At 37.8% G+C, this 18,553-nt stretch overlaps 1 protein-coding gene across 6 annotated transcripts; it reads right to left on the bottom strand.

Moving 5' to 3' along the window:
* Nucleotides 1-4,421: 4,421 nt before the first annotated feature.
* LOC105060566 (purine permease 3) lies at nucleotides 4,422-18,435 on the bottom strand. 6 transcript variants are annotated; one of them, XM_010944337.3, is made up of 5 exons: nucleotides 18,329-18,435; nucleotides 18,079-18,164; nucleotides 14,613-14,693; nucleotides 6,461-7,303; nucleotides 4,422-4,973 (listed from the first exon to the last, which is right to left on the bottom strand). In XM_010944337.3, exons 4-5 carry the CDS (start codon nucleotides 7,211-7,213, stop codon nucleotides 4,629-4,631), a joined length of 1,098 nt encoding a protein of 365 aa, XP_010942639.1. In that variant the 5' UTR covers nucleotides 7,214-7,303; nucleotides 14,613-14,693; nucleotides 18,079-18,164; nucleotides 18,329-18,435; the 3' UTR covers nucleotides 4,422-4,628. The 6 variants fall into 6 exon arrangements, with proteins under 6 accessions (XP_010942639.1, XP_010942638.1, XP_073103804.1 ...); XM_010944336.4 differs by having other exon boundaries at nucleotides 18,294-18,432; XM_073247703.1 differs by lacking the exon at nucleotides 14,613-14,693.
* Between the last annotated feature and the right edge of the window lie 118 nt (nucleotides 18,436-18,553).

Genomic DNA, 18,553 nt, shown 5'->3' with positions numbered 1-18,553 from the left:
GACTCCGAGATCAACGACCTTGACCCCTATTATTCCACCTCAGGGGCGGAGATCGGGAGCGCAGGTGACTTTTCTCTATTTACCTCGGATGGCACTCCTTGCTGGGTCCTGCCGCGGTTGAATCGGTAGGAGTATCATCGGCAAAGGCCTCTTCCATACGGGCATACTTCTCCGCACGGACAAGCATATCCGAGAGATCCTGAGGATAAATTTTTATTAACAACTTTTTCAAGTCGTTCTTTAGCAGACCGCTCATTATTGCGGTCATTGCAGTCGACTAGTCCAAGCTTTGGACCTTTAAAGTCGCCAAATTGAATCTATTCATGAAGAAGCGGATCGACTCGCTCTCCTTTTGCTTGATGGTGTGGAGGTAGTCTGACCGCTTCTGTTATCATCGGCTGTTGATAAAATAACCGATGAAAGATAGGCACAGATCTTCAAAGGAATGGATTGATGCCAGCCTCAGACTCGAGTATCACTGCGGAGCAACCCCCTTGAGGGTTGGAGGAAATGCTCGATAGATGATTGCGTCTGATGCCCCTTGAAAGTCTCCACATGGTCGATGGGTTTGGTGGTCTCGTCGTAGACCTCCAGCTGTGGTAACTTAAAGTACCGGAGGAGCGGTTCCTGCACAATCTTCGGGACGAAGGGCGACTAGCTGTTATACCCTTCGTAGGGCAACACCTAGGAGCCATTATTGTTGAGGATTTTTTCTATTGTTTGGCCTAACTGTTGGCCAAGCTCCTCGAATCGTCTTTCGAAGTCGGTCTCACGAATGGTACTAGCCTTGGAGAACAGAGGAGATCGATGTCCGGAGGTTGAGTCATAGCCCGATTGTGGGCTTGGAGATCACCGTCAGACCGACTGCTGGGCCCTAGGATGACTCTGATGAGTCAGCCTTCTCTCTAGACTTCGAAGAGGTGCCTGCGGCTTTAGTTGAGGTGGTGATTGTGGAGCCACAATTAAAGCAGGGTTCTGTGGAGGCACCGCTGTGGAAGGCACAGGCGGCACCACCAAGAAAATCATGTGATGCACAGTTGTGGAGGGTGCAGGGACAGCGTGGGGAGACTGTGGCACCGCTTGAAAGGGCACGAGAAAGGTATGGACCACTTGAATTACGATCGTCAGATGTTGAACTTGCTCAGAGAGCTGACCAAATTGGTCAGCCGTGACTGACGTCGGGAGGATCGGTTGAGCCAGTGGAGGGACTTTCGGTGCCAATGGTTGAACTTGATTGTCAGCTTGACTGGCCACCTATCAAGAAGCGACAGCATTGGAAAGCAGGGAAGATGTCTGTCTTGGAGCCATGAATGCGAATATAGGTCCTTCCTTTATCTATTACTGCTCAAATCGATCAAGGTCGGAAGACGGATGCTTGAGGTCGGAAATTAGATGCCTGGTTCTAATGCAGGGATGTTGGCGCTAGAGAGATCTGCAAAACAAGTCCCAAATCGGAGATTATGACTCCAGTGAGGACTCTCCGATACTCAAGTCAGAAAAACAAAGAACAAAAAAGCAGCAACGAGTTCTCTGAGAGAGATTTATTTGACTTACTTGGGTCCTCGGGGCTCTGGTTGTTTATATAGAAGGATGTCGGACAGCTGGTTGTATAGCTGTGTGATTGTGCGATTCTGGGATTATTGGGCCGTTGAAATTATCATAATGGGTGAGATAATTTAGCCCTTAATGGCTCCTGCAAGATCAGAAGAGACTGTTATGTCGTATTTTTATCTGTTCGGGATGGACAGCTATCGCACACAATAAAGGGATAAATCGGCTGGGGCAGCTCATATATAAGTCAGATTTTACGGATGTCTCAGCTCAGCAGGAAGACTGACTCCTCAGCTTATATGACAATCAGCGATCGTATTGATGAGCTGAGAGTCTGAAATATCTTACGATGCAATATCGATCCGAAATGCTTGTGGTACCCACCGTAAAGTTATATTGCAGATAGTGCATCAATGAACCAGTCTGCTAGCTGATCTCCACAGGGTTTAGGTCTCATGCGCTTTAAAAATAAAAATGAGCTAAGGGTGGCGAGTTTTGGGATCCATGGTTGATCACTTATGTACCAACCCCTGCTGCCAATAAATTTTATATCATCTCTTATGCACAAGTCTCAAAGTCTTTCATTAATCAAATGATATGATATGATATTTGGAAGGAAAACTATGTTGTTTTGGATGCATGGAGGATCTTATAAACCACCCCATTTTGGATAAGGGATTCCTTTTTTTTTTTGATGGAATGGATAAGGGATTCCTCGAAGATATTTGCTTCCACGGTGCCCTTTCTGCTCTACTATCTTCCTTTGTTAGTTTTTTTTTTTTTTATTTTTTATTTTTGTCAAGACTTTCTTGCCTCTGTTTTGTCTTCTTTTGTATTATCTTTTCCTTTTGTTTTAGCATTTTTTTCTCTAAAAACAAAATACCTTCTTAAATTTGATTGGCTTAGTGATGTGTTTATTAATAATTGATGCTCCTTTGGCGTGGAATTTATAAAAGAGAGAGATGCTTCAATAACAAATGATAAGATAGCAAAAATGTTTGTGAAACTAATTTAAGGCCATATAACAAATGATAAGATAGCATCTTCATCTCCTTTTTGACTTTTGCTGATGTACTATTGACGAAAAAGATGGTGGTGAAACGTCGTCAGCTATTACAAAACAGAGTAGCTCCTTGCAGAGGGCGGCCATTATGAACCATGCACAGAAACTCCATTCAGACCAATTACATGGGTCCAAAGCAGACTCATGAAGCACTTTAGGATATATCCGGGAGCCAGTTTTGTTAAATGCTGCCCACCTGCACCCAGCTCAATGGATCATTTGATGGACAAGGTATTGGGTTTGATTTTTGTGGAACCAAATTGAACCTTAATTAATTTGATTATTATATATATATATAATATTGTCGGAAAGACCTCTCACGAATGTGGAATACGGATCCAATATAAGACAGATTTGGATAAGATCGATCGGATTTGAGCTCGAATCCAATCCAGTTAAAACGGGATAATGGGAGTCCTACATTGATGATTCAAATCATTGGATGTCTTCTACTATCTCAAAACTAATTGCATATAAAAAATTAAATAATTTAAAAATTCCTAATCTATGCATCAAGTGATTAAAAAATATATTTAATTCAATTTTATTAAAACTTTCATCATTTTAATCTATCTAGCCATATATAAATAGAGATCTAATCAAATGTAGCCCAATCAATCTCTCTCTCTCTCTCTCTCTCTCTCTCTCTCTCTCTATATATATATATATATATATATATATATATATATATTATCAGCTCCTTAAGCCTCCTATCACTTGCCATGTACCTACCCTGCAGACAGTCTTAAATTTGGATCGTAAATGAGTTGCCGCACTAGAGTTTGATGTCAGCAGCGCACCACTTGTTTTCGTCTAAAAGTTATTAGAAGATAGAAGAGAGAAGATAAAGAGAGCTGACACCTGTTTATATTGATTGGCTACAGGTTTCCAGTGAGTTGCTACCTAATTCATCACAAGCTGCCTTGTTCTCGCCTTTCCACCTGATCAGTTCAAGCATGAGCGTATTTGCTGGCAGATGGCACATGGATCCTATTCAAATGCAGGGTTCATGGTGGCGGACCAAATGACTATATAATATGGCCAACATTTCAAAAGTTTCCAAAGACCTTTAGAAAAAAAGAACCTGAACAAGGAGAAACCAAAAGATTCCACGTCGCCAAGCAGAGAAAGGTGGCTTGGAGAATGATTGTTCGGTGACTTGGGTCACACAAGTAGAGATATATAATCAAAGTTTGAAAGTTAGATGCCTAGAATATTTTTCAGAAAGGTGGCATTTAGTGAGCTTCTTGAGAAGAAGGGAAGAGAATTGAATTTGATATTGATGGGAAAGGAGGTTAAAATAAAATCATGGATTTGAAGGGAAAAAAAACTAGTGCCAACCCTTTTGCTTTAAAGCATGTAATTATTAAGCTAATTAAAAGCATATTCTGTAGCTCGGGAATTATCTTGGTCATTCCATACATAAAATTTTAATTTTTTTTATATTTTCTTTCCCTGATAATGTTGATCATTTTTTGTTCTAAAGTAAATGGAATATCTTGAACAGTTTTGGCTCACGAATTTTCAAGATCAAGCTTCTATATTCTAGAGCGAGGTTTGTGGTTTGGATTAATCTAATACATATTAACTCGCACCTGCAAGCTTGTCTAGTGTATCACTATTCTCCTCTAGGATCGGCAGCACCAGAGCACATAGAGAGATGGAACGATTTTGTAAAGGCAACATGCAAAGGTCCATGAGAGAGAGTAATTATATGCAAAAGCATCCAAACTTGTCCTTAATCAAAATCCTACACATCATGTTGTTCCTTTTTTTAAAATAATTAATGTACTAATTTTCCAAAGCATTTCCAATAAGCTTAATTTAATATAGAAACTTCAAGCTCATACAATTCTAGGCCTGCACAAATAAGTGATTCACATACCATCCAGAGAGAGTGATATCATGCCCCCTTGCACACTGTTTCAAGTCTTTACTGAGAAACAGTGAAGATTTTGGGCTACGTTTGCACTGGAAACAAGAAAGAACAAATATATTCATACTTACTCTTGCCTCAACCGCCCCTTGTAAGTCCAGTAGTTTGAGCCTTAAGGGCTGCTTCCTTCTTCTTCTTATTTTCTCTGTATTCTCCATAAGAGTAGGAAGCTAGACCCCAAAGGCAGAGGGCCAGGGAGACGCCCTTCTCGCTGGTGAACTTCTCATGTAAGAAGATGGCACCAAAGAGTTCGATCACGGGAATGAGCACTGCAATGATAATTCCAGCGAGCAAGGTATTGACACAGAAGATGACTCCTACGGTGCCTAAGAAGAAGCATTGCCACAAGATTGCGCACCAGACGAGCACCACATAGTATTTAACCTCCCCTAGTCCATATTGCCTTGCCTCCCTCTGAATAGCCTACAAGATTTGAATGATAAATAGCAATAAAATATTTAAGATTTTATTAGCTCAATAATCAAAATTCTTCGTCACTGATCGCGAATCCTTTGTTATCCAACAAAAAAAAATAAAAATGATGAAACAGAATCCTTTACTATGTGATCTTTGCACAGCAAAATATGGTACCGTCGTGAATAGCTGTCGCATCATTCATTTCAAAGATGGATGATAATTTTTTATCACCGCGATGCACCGTGTATCATACTATTAGTGTCTTATCATATTTTAAGAATGAACGAGAACTGTCTCTCTCTCTAAGATGGATGGTGTGAAAAAGATCTGAATTTAATTTAATAGAACATATCATTGTGGGTTGATGCTCTGGTCAGTATTGTTTCAAAAATGAAGAAGAAGAAGAAGCAGCAGCAGCAAACATATATGAGAATAACTAATGGGAAAAAGCTCATAAACCATTGTCTGCTCAAGGCCTATTCAATTTGAGCCAGACATACGAACTGGATCTACAGCATGATCGGGTCCTCGTTTTTGTAAGCAAATTAAATTGGGATGGACAATATTCGCATGGGGCTTAAACAATAAACTTTTCCAACCGGAACATTGCAGACATGCTGCAGCTGTTTAATTCATACTGACGCCCTTCGGATGTGGTGCCTTGAAAGCATAAATTAGCCCAGAACTGGCACAAGGCACTAGGTGCCCCATATATAAATCTTGTTCAACGTCTGAGTTCTGAGGCATGCTTGCACATAATTTGGTTTATTTCTAATTTTCTGCGCAAAAACAAAAATATTCATTAAAAATGGGATTGGTACAGGGGGATCCATCCAAACCCCAGTTTAGTACGTTGGATCCAACACAGAAACCTTCCGAACCTATAGGCTCATGGATTTAGATATGGGATGAAAATTAGACCAATCAAGAGTTACTGAGTGGGATCTGGCTGAGACCAATCTGAGGGTACGCAATCCATTATTATGGATCTGACTTTACCCATATTATATAGTTTATCCAATACAACCGTGCATAAAGAATTCGCTAACCTTTAAGGACGTTAGGGTATTTGCAAAAAAACTTTGGTCCATCAACGACCAAAATAGATCGTTGCGATAAGAAAAATAAGCATAGTTGTGCCTCATGAACTTAATTTGATGTGTTTGTAAAATCTGTTTATTTAATCTTTAATTTCTTTTTTTTTTTTTCTCTCTCTCTCTTTCAATATGGAAACTTTACGATGCGCAAACTGCATCACAGTGCAGTGCAATCCTTGACGTCTCCGTTTTGATAGTCATCCATCCTCTGATGGCAGCCATCGAGAGCTGCACGGTATGTGATGGTGAGGCATGCGGAGAGGAAGGCTCATGATTGCCTTAACTAGTTTTTTTTTTTTTTTGGTTGACCGGGCACCACCAACTTCTAAAAGAGTTAACCATAAGTAAAATAAAGTGCAAATGCATTTTATTTTCTTTTAAGAGTTTCTAGATTACCTCAAAGTCCTTGTTCACCAGCATTCCAATGGTGCAGAAAGCTGTGGCAAAGAACCCCATCACCAGTTGCATCTCCATCACCAGCGTGTACGTGATCACCTGGCTCGCCTTCCGGTACGTCAGCTCCACCAGCGGCAGTACCAATCCGTAGAGCGCCGCCGTCCCCAGCGTCAGAAAGAACCCCATCAAGTACTGCCCTTGGCTCACGTTATCCGGCCGGTCCGAGCTCGTGTGGAGGCCCAGGATCACCGCCCCCACACTAAGCAAAGCAATAGAGTTTATAGAATAAGGCGTAAACTTTTGCTTCACAATAAGGAAGGCAAAGAAGGCCGTGAAGGCCAGTTGAGTAGAGATGAGTATTGCCGAGGTGGAGACAGGGAGGAAGGAGAGCCCGTAGGCGTAGAGGAAGTCGTCGGTGCCGGTCAGGAGGCCGAGGACGGCGCAGGCGAGGAAGAGGCGAGGGGTGAGGAAGAAGAGCTTGGTGGGGTGGTGGTGGTCGGAGGCGAGGCGGCGGCGGTAGAGGTAGGAGATGAAGAGGGGGAGGAGGATGAGGGGCCAGCCGCCGGTCTCGAGCCAGCTGGCCAGCCACTGACGGTGGCCGCCGTGGCGGAAGTAGAGGCGGGAGAGGAGCGGACCGCCGGTGTCGCCGACGAAGAGGAGGAGGCAGTTGAGGACGACGAGGGCCCTCTTCAGGGCTTTGCTCATTTGAGGGTCCTTGGGGTGGTGGCTTTGCTGGCCTTCCGCATCCATCATTCCGGTGCGCCCTTGGAGCTGTGAGTGGTATTCAGTCCGTCTTAAAGGCTTTCTGTCGTTATATATTCCTTCCCTATTGCGGCAGCGAAGCTATGGGGACCGGGAAAGGAAACCCAAGCAAGAAACCTCAGGCATTGGATTCACTCAAAGCCACTCATCTTAAGCTAGCAGTATTAGATGAAAGAAATGCACTACTAAATAGGAGCACGGATCTCCTGTGATGCACTGGCAGCACCATTTGCAGTGCACTCATGGATGCCATCCATCGCAAGATGGACGACGGCTCAGAAGGATGCCACATACACACTACAAGGGATCGATACTCATTACATTGGATAGAGATTGTATTTTTCACACAAAAGAATGAATGTATCTTTTTTGCACGCATCTATCATTGGATTGAGCAATTGTTACTATAAAATTTAGACAGATGGATGACTCAAGAGGTTCGGAGTGCCTTGAGAGCCATGTGGAGCACCAACCAATGGTCCATGCCGTGAAAGAAGATCAATCATTCTTTCAGGTGAAATACACAACCCAGATCCTTGAGGTCTTCTATGTTTCCAGCTGTACACCCAGGCTATGAGGCAAGCAGAGGTTAACTTGGTCAATTACATCTAAAATAAGCCTTTGGTCATCTAGCCTAGGTTGTGCATATCTTAATTAATTGAAACTGAGCCATATGATGCCCTCAGGGAAGTGCATGAGAGCACTCCGCTATATGGTGCACTACATGAAGGACCCAGTTCAATCCCAAACTCAATGGGTATTGGGTGTTACATGAATTACTTCTTAAAATTGATTACATTACAAGCACTCCTTGGAGCAGCTTTGGCATCGTTGTTACACCTCAACCAGCCCAAGCATTGGCCTCTACGGGGCCATCGGCGCACTTGGGAATGGTAGTGAGGAGCCATGGGCCACCCCACCGTTGGTGGTGGACGCAGGCTAGAACTAAATAATGGAGCAACTGTGCCACCATTTGAAAATGATCACCAACTAATTGTATATCTCACACCTATCTCTATTGGGCACTCGTAGGCCTCTGTTTTTTTTCTTTAGCAAAACAGATATATTAAATCATTCATCTATGGATAGATATATCCATGGAAATCAGAAAAAAAATATTCAAAAATTAAGTCGTACTTGATATATATTCGAAACAGTGCTGATGAATTAGCTGTCTAATTGAACAAACCACACTTTCACATAATCTTCCGCCACGAGGTCTGAGAAATGGATTGCAATCCGAAAAGAGTCTCCAGTGCAAGGCTCGAATGAACTATAAATTATGGCCACTAGAGAACAGCTCAAAAGTTCCAAAAGGCCTGGTGATTAAAGAATCCCAACAAAGAGGAACCAAAAGACTCCACTTCACAAAGCATACAATGGTGACTTTGCTTATGATAGTTTATGTCATAGTCACGGAAACAGTATATCCATTATCCGTTAATAAAAAAAATAAAAAGTGAAGAGTTAAAAAAAAAAAAAAAAAAAAGAGGAAAAAGACTTCAGTTTAAGGCAATCATATCATCAGAGCAAAGTAGATTATATTCAAAAGAACCATCTAATTAAAGAGAGCTTAAACTTGAAACAATGATTAGGTCTTGATATTATATTTAGAAGTGAAAAGCAAAAGACGTGTGATGTGCATGAGTTAAAGAAATAAATTAAGAGAAAAATCAAAAGAAAGGGAGAAAGGGTTAGCACGCTCTCGCTCTCTCTGGAATCCCCTGCATTCAGGCACGAGCCTCTTGCATGAGAAGCTGGTCAAGACTCAATAGCCTAATGGCCAGCTGGGTACAATCCATCACGCGGAGCTTTCATTCCAGAACCAACCATGGAGACAGGCCTCGGTTGGATTACTGAAATAATAAGAATTTTTAAGTTTATCTTTTTCGTACCTATTCGGGAACTTGGACCTCAGGACAAATCGAGTTAAATTTATAGAATCCCTATCCGCTTGTCCCAGAGAATGGATGATACCCTAAAAGCTTTATTATTTTTTTTTTTTTGAGAAAAGTGTGGAGAGTAGTGGGAAGAATCCACTACCCACCAATTTTATTCATAGAGAAAATTAAAAAAATTAAAAATAAAACTTACAATATTGAGGTTCTTGCTTAGCCAAAAATAACATCTACAAACTTTATAATTAAAAAATTTCAAAAAGAAATTTGTTGATTATTTTAGTGAAATATGAAGTCTGAAAAGTAAATACCAAAAATCAAAAAACAAAAACTATCGGTTCAAAAAGTTGCAGCAAGTTGAATCTTATGAAAAGCACAATACTGCAGTCTCCATCATTATCTCCCATCTCAGCCATTGTAATACAATGGATAAAGAGCCAAGAGATAGGATCAAATTATAGATAATGGAGTCTGATATGAGAAAATCCATCCAAAATCAAGGATAGCTCAGTCATAGTATGGGACAGAATTAGAGCAAGTGCCCGGTACCAGCAGCATAACCTGAGCATGTAGTATAGTATAAAATAAACCAAAGGAGATTAACCATCTTGAACTTCAAAGATTAGTATCAGGTAATTTTCCTTTCAGTAGATTTCTGGCTAAAGAAACTACAATAGAGAGTTCAGTGAATTTGCAAAGAATGGTCCATTCTTGCAACCGATAAATCACCTTTCTAAAAATAGTCTCTTCTATTGAACTTTTTCTTAAAAAAATTCTAAAATTTCTTTTCTTCCAACAACTTGAGATCATAGTTGCCATAAGCATGAAGATTGGATTGAAGGATTTAAAATATTGTTTACACCAATTAGAGCAAAGTTGTGATAAGGTAGACAATACAAGAGGAGCTTTTAACCTATCACAATCCAAAACCAGATTTTGCAAACAAAAAAGTAATTGATAAATAAATGATCCAAAGATTCAATTGCATCATCACACAGAACACAGCCACCAACATTTTTGCCCTTTTTTTTCTGAATTAGTTCTTTGGTATTTAGTTTATTAGAGAATGCCAGCCAGAGCAAGCAAGCATTTAATCTTTTATGGTAAAGTACTTTTCCAAATCTTCTTGACCATGAACCTTCTAACACCTCTGCAGCTAAGGAAGTTCTATAGGGAACATAAAGAAAAATTATCAGAAGGTTCTAATTGCCAAATAATCTTATCTTTATTCATATTTAGCTACACAGCAGAGAGAATTGACAGTAAGTTGGATTTTTCCTGTAAAATAGAGACAGTCAAAGAAGTAGTTCGAATGCCCCAAGTTCCATATCTTGTATTGTAGAAAGATACCATATTTTCTTTTTTACCATAGCAGTGAGCATAGAGATTGGAAAATAAAATCTTTAGAGGGACGAAACCAAGCCAGCTATCATACCAAAAGGATATTGTCAAGCCATTTCCTACCTCAAATTTGTCTCTATTCCAAATCGATGGCAAGGAGTTGACCATATCTTGCCACAGCCTAGAACAGAGTTTGCTAGGCTTCTAATTTTCTGTAAGTTTGATCCTCTTAAGATAGGCACTAAAAATAATTTTTCTCCACCAATCAGGATCTTCTTTAATGAATCGCCCACCCCATTTTGCAAGGAGAGATTGATTGAAGGAGCAAAGATCTTTGATGCCTAGCCCACCTTCTTCTTTGGGAAGGCAAACCTTTGACTAAGAAACTTTACATAATATTGCATTGACTGATTTAGAGCCTTTCCAAAGAAAAGCTCTTCTAATTTTATCCAGTTTCTTGATGACCTATACAGGCAATTTATAGAGAGACATAAAGTAGATCAGAAGAGAAGATAAGACAGAGTTTATTAAAGTGAGTCTCGCACCCATAGAAAGAAATTTACTTTTCCAGCAACGAACTTAGAGTCAAATTTTGAATGAGAGGTAGTCATTCAGATTTCTTGAGACGTCCTCCATTAAGAGGTAACCCCAAATATTTAAAAAGCAGAGAAGATTTGCAGCAGTTAAGCCAAGAAGCGAAGTCAACATTAGACTCATCATTTGAGCCAATGACTGCCACGAAGCTTTTTTGATAGTTGATGGCAAGACCTATGAACAGCTCAAAAAAGTATAAAATGATTTTTAAGACAGATATATTTTCTCTTTTAGCTTTAGCAAAAATCAAAGTATCATCGGCATATTGTAGTATTTTAGATCCACCAATTATATACTGATCGTTAAGACCATCAAAGATCTTACTTCTGGCTACCTTGTTGAGAAGTTTATATAGAAGGTCAGCAGTTAAGATGAAGAGATATGGGGATAAAGGATCTCTTTGGCTAAATTTATAATAAGCTTTTAATCAGTACTTCAAAGCTTATTATAACAAGAAAAAATATATATCAATACCCTAAAATCTTAATAGGAAAAGAGTCACCTATATAATAATAGTAAAGTGATATACATATATTAAGGACGGCATTCCGCATTAACACGTAAGATTATAGAATAATCTCCCGCGATGCCACGCATCAAATTTTATTTTTTATTTTTTATATTTTTTAAATAAAAAATAAAAGTACAAATAGTATGATAAAAAATAAAGAATCTATATAATAATAGTAAAGCGATACACGCATATGAGGGGTGGCATTTCATGTTAACATGTAAGATTATAAGATAATCTCCCACAATGCCGTGTGTCAAATTTTATTTTTTATTTTTTATATTTTATAAATAAAAAATATAAATATAAATAGTTAATAAAAAAATAAAAAATATTTTAAATCTATCTATCTATCTATATCTATATAATAATAGTAAAGCTATACATTAGGGGCGACATTCCATATTGATACATAAGATTATAGGATAATCTTTCGTAATATCACGTATCAAATTTTATTTTTTATTTTTTATATTTTTTAAATAAAAAATAAAAGTACAAATAATATGATAAAAAAATAAAGAATATTTTAAATTTATCTATCTATATAATAATAGTAAAGCAATACATGAATATTAGGGATAGCATTTCATGTTGCCATATAAGATTATAGGATAATCTTCCATAATGCTATATGTCAAGTTTTAATTTTATTTTATATTTTTTAAATAAAAATAAAAATAAAAATAGTATGATAAAAATAAAAAAAATTAAATCTATCTATATAATAATAGTAAAGCGATACACGGGTATGAGGGGTGACATTCCATATTGATACGAAGATTATAGGATAATCTCGCACAACACCACATGTCAAATTTTTTTTTTTTTTTTTATATTTTTAAATAAGAATAAAAATACTAATAGTATGATAAAAAATAAAAAATATTTTAAATTATTATCTATCTATTTATATAATAACAGTAAAGTGATACACAAGTATTTACCAAATGCAGTAATCTTCATTGATTTGAAAGGTCATCTTTGGAAAGAGATCTCAGAGATCTTTTTATCTCATCATGAAATTAATTGATGAGAATAACTTTTAATATAAAATTTTATTATTATTATCAATTAAATTCCTACGATGCGGGGGTTGAGTATTAGTTAATATATATACAATTGAATCATGCATGTGGATAGATAAATGCTTATCCAAGAGTCCAAAGATTATATCATGTAAGAGTCAAACATGGAATGTATAGCTAGTTTGTTTATTTTGGACGCTTCATGATGATTTCTCTTATTATATAATACATCCTAAAAGATGAGAAAATAAGGCCAAAAAGGAAAAACTTAGGATTAGACGACAACACACGACATGGAGAGAGTGTGTGCGGCGCGCGCGCGCGAGAGAGAGCGAGAGAGAGAGATTGGACCCAGCGACCTTGAACAAACTACTTGGGCAACCAACTCATAGATCCCTGTCCGGTCTTGGGTTAAGCTCAATTTGACCAGACACCCCATGTTCCCTATTCGGTACATTCGATATATTATTTGGAGATATTCTATGGGTGTCTCTGTAACACACGACCAGTAACATTTAGAAGGTTGTTTTACACAAATGCCATTAAGCTAGAAAAAAGTTTACGAATATCGCTACTGGGCAGAATGACCAAGTGGATGACTCTGGATTTCATTGGAGAGTTGCATCATTCGGGACACTAAAAAATTAGTCACAACTATGTGTGACGTCAGCCATTAATGTGGATGAGATGGATTAATTCCCTGTCTCCTCTCAATAAACAAGAACGACTAAATGTAAATACAAACTTCATGTAGGATAACATAAATCTCTTCAAAATAAACATAAATTTTTTTTAGAATAAACACAAACAAGTACACAATACAAACAAAATAAATAAAAATATTTTAAAATAAATATAAATATTATATAATAAATAAAAATATTTTGAAATAAATACAAATTTGACTCCATGTTGACTTCACTTCCATTGCATTAATAGTGTATGGGCTTCCATCCCTTGGCATTAATGATCTATTTTTTTAATATTCTTCCAACTCAAATGAAAGAAAAAGTTGTCATTAATTTTTCCTATACCTGAATAAAAATCTGTGAGGATTGGACAATGCTTGGCTGGATTTGGAGCCAAATCCATTGATCTGAACCTACATCCCCCACACCCGCCCCCCCCTCTCTCTCTCTCTATATATACATATAGTTTTTTGAGTAAGACCAACCAATTGACGCAGGCCCTTTTTATAATGAGCAGCATTGAGTTGGTTGGCTACTTCAAGCAAAATCCACCAACTGTTGTTAACTTTTGAGGAGATAAGATAAAATTTGCTGATGTTTTATTGAAATCACAAAATAAGGTGAAGGCGGGATTGGAACAATGATCTCTTGTACAAATGCCAAGAGAATTTTTACCCACTATTACCAAATCTGATACTCTTATATCATTTAACATCCACCGAATATATAGTACAACCTAATATAGTATATTTATATGAGCTTGCAATGATTAGTTCAATGGAGGTTGCCACAAAGGTTTATGCCCATTAGCAGCTGCCATTTGTTCTGCCATCATAAAATGTTTTGTTTGACGAAACACTAAACTAGCATTTTATTCAAAGCATCTACAAGCACTCCATTCTTTCTATGAATTATTCCTTTCCACTGAGGGACTCAAGAACCACTTTGCTCTTCAATGTCCCACCTAATGAATCATCCAAGCACCAAAACAAGAAAAAGAAAGTGGCATGAATGGAAACTATATATGATCATTTGTGATCACAAAAGATCTCATCCCAAAACATCTCATTGCCGTCGGCAGTGTAATTATTAATTCATTGGCCTGTGGTGGACCATCAGGAAACCACAGCAGACTAGAAAAGTATGAGCTTCCAGGGCAAACGTAGGTTGTGAATCTCAACACACCATGATGCTTAATATTTAATCTGAAGGAACGCTAAGATATTTGTACCATACTTCGAGAATACATTTATCTTCATTCAAGTAGGACACTGATTGGATCAATGATTGCTTCAAACTAAAAGAAAGGGTTAAAGAAAAGGATGTTACCTGAAAAAAAAAAATTGAAGAATTTGATGCTTGAGCTGCGACTTAGTGCGACTTCTTATGTTCCTTAAAAGTCCCTCTTTTCTGCTTGTTGGATCAAAAACAGAGAGACAGAGAGAGATGATAAGCAGTGGACAAACAACTATGTGTTAGATGTCCATCCCTATCCAACAAATATAATGTTTTATGGAAAAATTTTAGACTCATAAGCAACAAATTATAGGAGTATAGGAAAGGTATCTAAGATGCCGGCCAATATATCGGATGGTTCCCTTCAAAAAAGATAGTGTTTAGGATATTATGTGGGGAAAAATTCTTATTGGATAGATGCAAACCACACAAATGAGAGAACAATTGTCTTTTTGCTAATAAGTGGTGGATATATTCTTTCAGAAATCAATAGATACTTGCCATCACATGTAAAAGAGTGGACATCATTACAAGTCCTTTGTTTTGTTCTTTCTTTTGTTGATCCTTCTTGTCCCTTTTAACCTCCTTGGCATTTCTACTTTGTTTCTACTCCTTTAATGAGTTAATCCTCTAAAGGTCGCATCTCCATTGGCCGGCCTTAATAGTGAGATAACCTCGTCTTATTGGCGAGTAATGGTCGGTAAGCAAGCTAATTTGATTTGACTCGCTCCAAATCCTTTGATAAAGACCGCCATTGCTCATCCTTTCGAAGGGAGAGGGACCTATTGTAAAAGGATATAGATGGCCACTAGAAGGATATGGCAGATCAGTAGTAGATGATAAAAGGTCCAACTATGACATTGACCAAGCAATCATTCATCATTTTACCGAAAAAGAGTACAAAGATTCCCAGGTCTTCGTCCTATAAAAGTTACAAAGGGATAATTAAAAATTTGCAAAGTGTTTAGAATATCTAATTAAAGATTAATAATTAGTAACCGAAGAAGAAAACAATGTTTACAATATAATAGCTGCATTATTTATGTGTTATAATATGGTATTGTAGTGCACTTGCCTTCCTTGATGGATGCATGTGTTTGTCTGATTCTTTTGCAATGTTCAGAGAGAGCCAAGACAAGGTAATTCCCTGTTAATGGCTACAACGAATCTATTCAAAGTAATGAAAAGATGTGGTTGGACTATTGGTATTGATATCCGCTCACCACTATGTAGGGGCATGGTGGAGCTCGGCTCATGCTCAACTTGAGATAAGCTTAAATCAAGTTTAATGTGAAACCAAACAAACCAAGTTTGAACCAGCTAAATAGGCTTGAAATTATTCAAACCAAGACAAAAATTTACCTACTCAATCAAGCTCAACTCGATAAGCCTCATATACATTTGAATTATATATTTCATGTATAATAGATTATTAGATTGAAACTTTAATTGGTCTTTTCTTTGATTCTTTAGATTAATTAAATATTAGTATAAACTTGTACCAAACTTTAAATCAAAACTTGGAATCAAGAATCAAGCTTTTATTTGAGCTCGAGCGAAGATTGATCAATCTTAAAAATAAGCTCAAACTGAACTCAGAATAATAGTAAAAACGTATCAAAGCTTTCTTGTGGAATTCAAGCTCAAAACTAATTTCAAACCAAGCTTGATCAGACATAAACTTGACCAAGCTTGGCTTGATTGCACCCCCTATCATTACGATATACAAAATTGCTTTGGTTACTCGGATATTAACTCCAAAAGTTACTCGATACATTGATTTCTCATTGGTCCCTTTGAATTAGCATGTGATGAAGCAATGGAAACTCTGCAAAACAGTTGAGGACTCTTTTGAGTGATCTTTCTGAGCTACCATAAAAATCTATGATATATATCAAGCATCATTGTTATTATGTTTGCTGATACCAATGGATATATCCGAAGATATTGACAGAGAGGATTTTAATATATCGGCCGAAGTACAACAGAACATAATGAATGATGCAGATCATTAACTTGGATGACCTATTGTCATTTTGACATAGAGCAATACTGATTAAATTGTACCTTAGCAACATTAACCATGGAACCATTTCTATCCATGAGTTTGCATGCATCATGTTGGGTTAGCGAGCATCATACCTGTGATTGTTCATAATTTATTCAGTTTCAGGTCCTAATGTTTTATCATGTTAGGCAAGACATGGAAGATCTAAGCCCAATCATAGACGCAAGTAAGTTATGGATTTCCATCCGACCCAACAGAGAGGCAATCAATTTTCAGCCTTAAGATTTCAAGACAGAGCATGTAAAAGTCTCTTCAGGATCTGCTTCTTGTGTTATAAGCCATTTTTGATAAATTACCACTCAGAATTGAATGCAGTAAGGCAACGAATCTTCTACAACCAAAAGTTATAGGAACTTCCGACTACTCTAAGAAGGCCTTGACCAGCATCTCAGCCTGGCCGAGGCGAAGTGGCCCATTGTCCTTTGTTGGGCCAAACAGGCCCAAAAATCGGCTAGATCAAGTGACACTCTGGCCTAGACTTTGTTTGAAGCCTGACCCATCCCAAAAATTATTAGCCAACACACACATCTTATTGATAGGATGGCAATCTATGATACAACTGTCAACCCGACCTACAGATGACTTGCTTTAAGGAGGTTCAGATTTGACCATCTAAACCTATTTATTAAATGAGTTGGGTTCAGATTTAGAGTTTTGATCCATTTGACCTGTTTAGGGCACGAACTTATTTCTATCCTGTTTAACGTGACCAACTTAATCTGTTAAATCCATTTAATCCATTAAAAATTCACTTAATCTGTTTAACTCATATATCTTGACTTGACTTATTTAATAAATTAGTTATTGGATCGAGTCAAATTTCTTATTTAATAAATAGATTGGACTCATATCCGAATTTTTATTTGTTTAATAAACAGAATAAGCATTCAACCTAATCTACTTATTGGGTTCAGATAAATAGAGATCGGGTTCAGGTTGTTGAATTTTTGATCTGATATCTACTATCTAATTTGACCTGATCCGATTGCCATCCCTATCTTATTGTTGGATCTTTAGCTAAGAAGCTATCAGACTTAATGATGCCATTGTGAGCAATTTCCAAGTTCACCCCAACTCTAGAATTGCTGCGATGCTCTTTAGAAAGAAAGGAGATAGTGGGGACCAAGAGAAATAATTCCCATCTCTTTCCTACTAGTTTGATCCAATCCCAGCAGTGGCCAAACCATGGCGCCGAGAATTAAACAAAAATCTACAATAGATTAAAGAGATTGGATCATAAATCATCTGTACCTACCTATTGGCTTACCTTTGCACTTCATATAAGATGCATTAAGTCGAGTTGAGGCATGAAATCTTCAATCAAACTAGTTCTATTGTGGATTCCAATAATCCTCAGAAATTTTACATCTTAATAAAGATGAAAAATCTAGAAAGAACAGCAAAATTTAAAGGAATAAATAATGCGATATGCGATCTAGGAAAGGAAGCACAAAGCAAAAGGAATTCACAAATTAAGAGATACGTTGTTACCCAGAATATCTGAAGCTGCTGTTTGGGATCCAGAATAATCTCAACTCCATGAACCAATGCCTCCTTTCTCTTCGTTTCCCATTTGACTATGGAACGGAAGTAAAAAAGAATAAATAAATAAAACACAATCAGAAATCAAAATGTAAATATCGTGGAGTTCCTCCACGCTTCTCACTCTCAAAAAAGGAACAAATAATCCTGGAAGCTATGAACACCTTGAGAGCGAGAGAGAGAGAGAGGCTTCTCATACTTGTGTGGAGGAGGAGACGAACGGAGGCCAGGGTCTTAGAAGATTACTCGCAAACATGGGCATGAGAGTGTAACAAGCACAGGACAAACCTTTGTTGCAACTTGCAAGCCTGTGCGGGAATAGGGGGTAGATCCCGATATCTTCTGAGGACCATCCGTACACGTGTGGAGTCACACTTATTAGGCTTGGACTCAGCGGATAGTTGACATGTGCGACGCATGTGAT

This window comes from Elaeis guineensis, chromosome 13 (genome assembly GCF_000442705.2).
Source record: "Elaeis guineensis isolate ETL-2024a chromosome 13, EG11, whole genome shotgun sequence".
Classification (NCBI taxonomy): Eukaryota; Viridiplantae; Streptophyta; class Magnoliopsida; order Arecales; family Arecaceae; genus Elaeis; species Elaeis guineensis.
The sequence above is the reverse complement of the archived record's forward strand: the minus strand, read 5'-3'. Positions and strand labels throughout refer to the sequence as shown.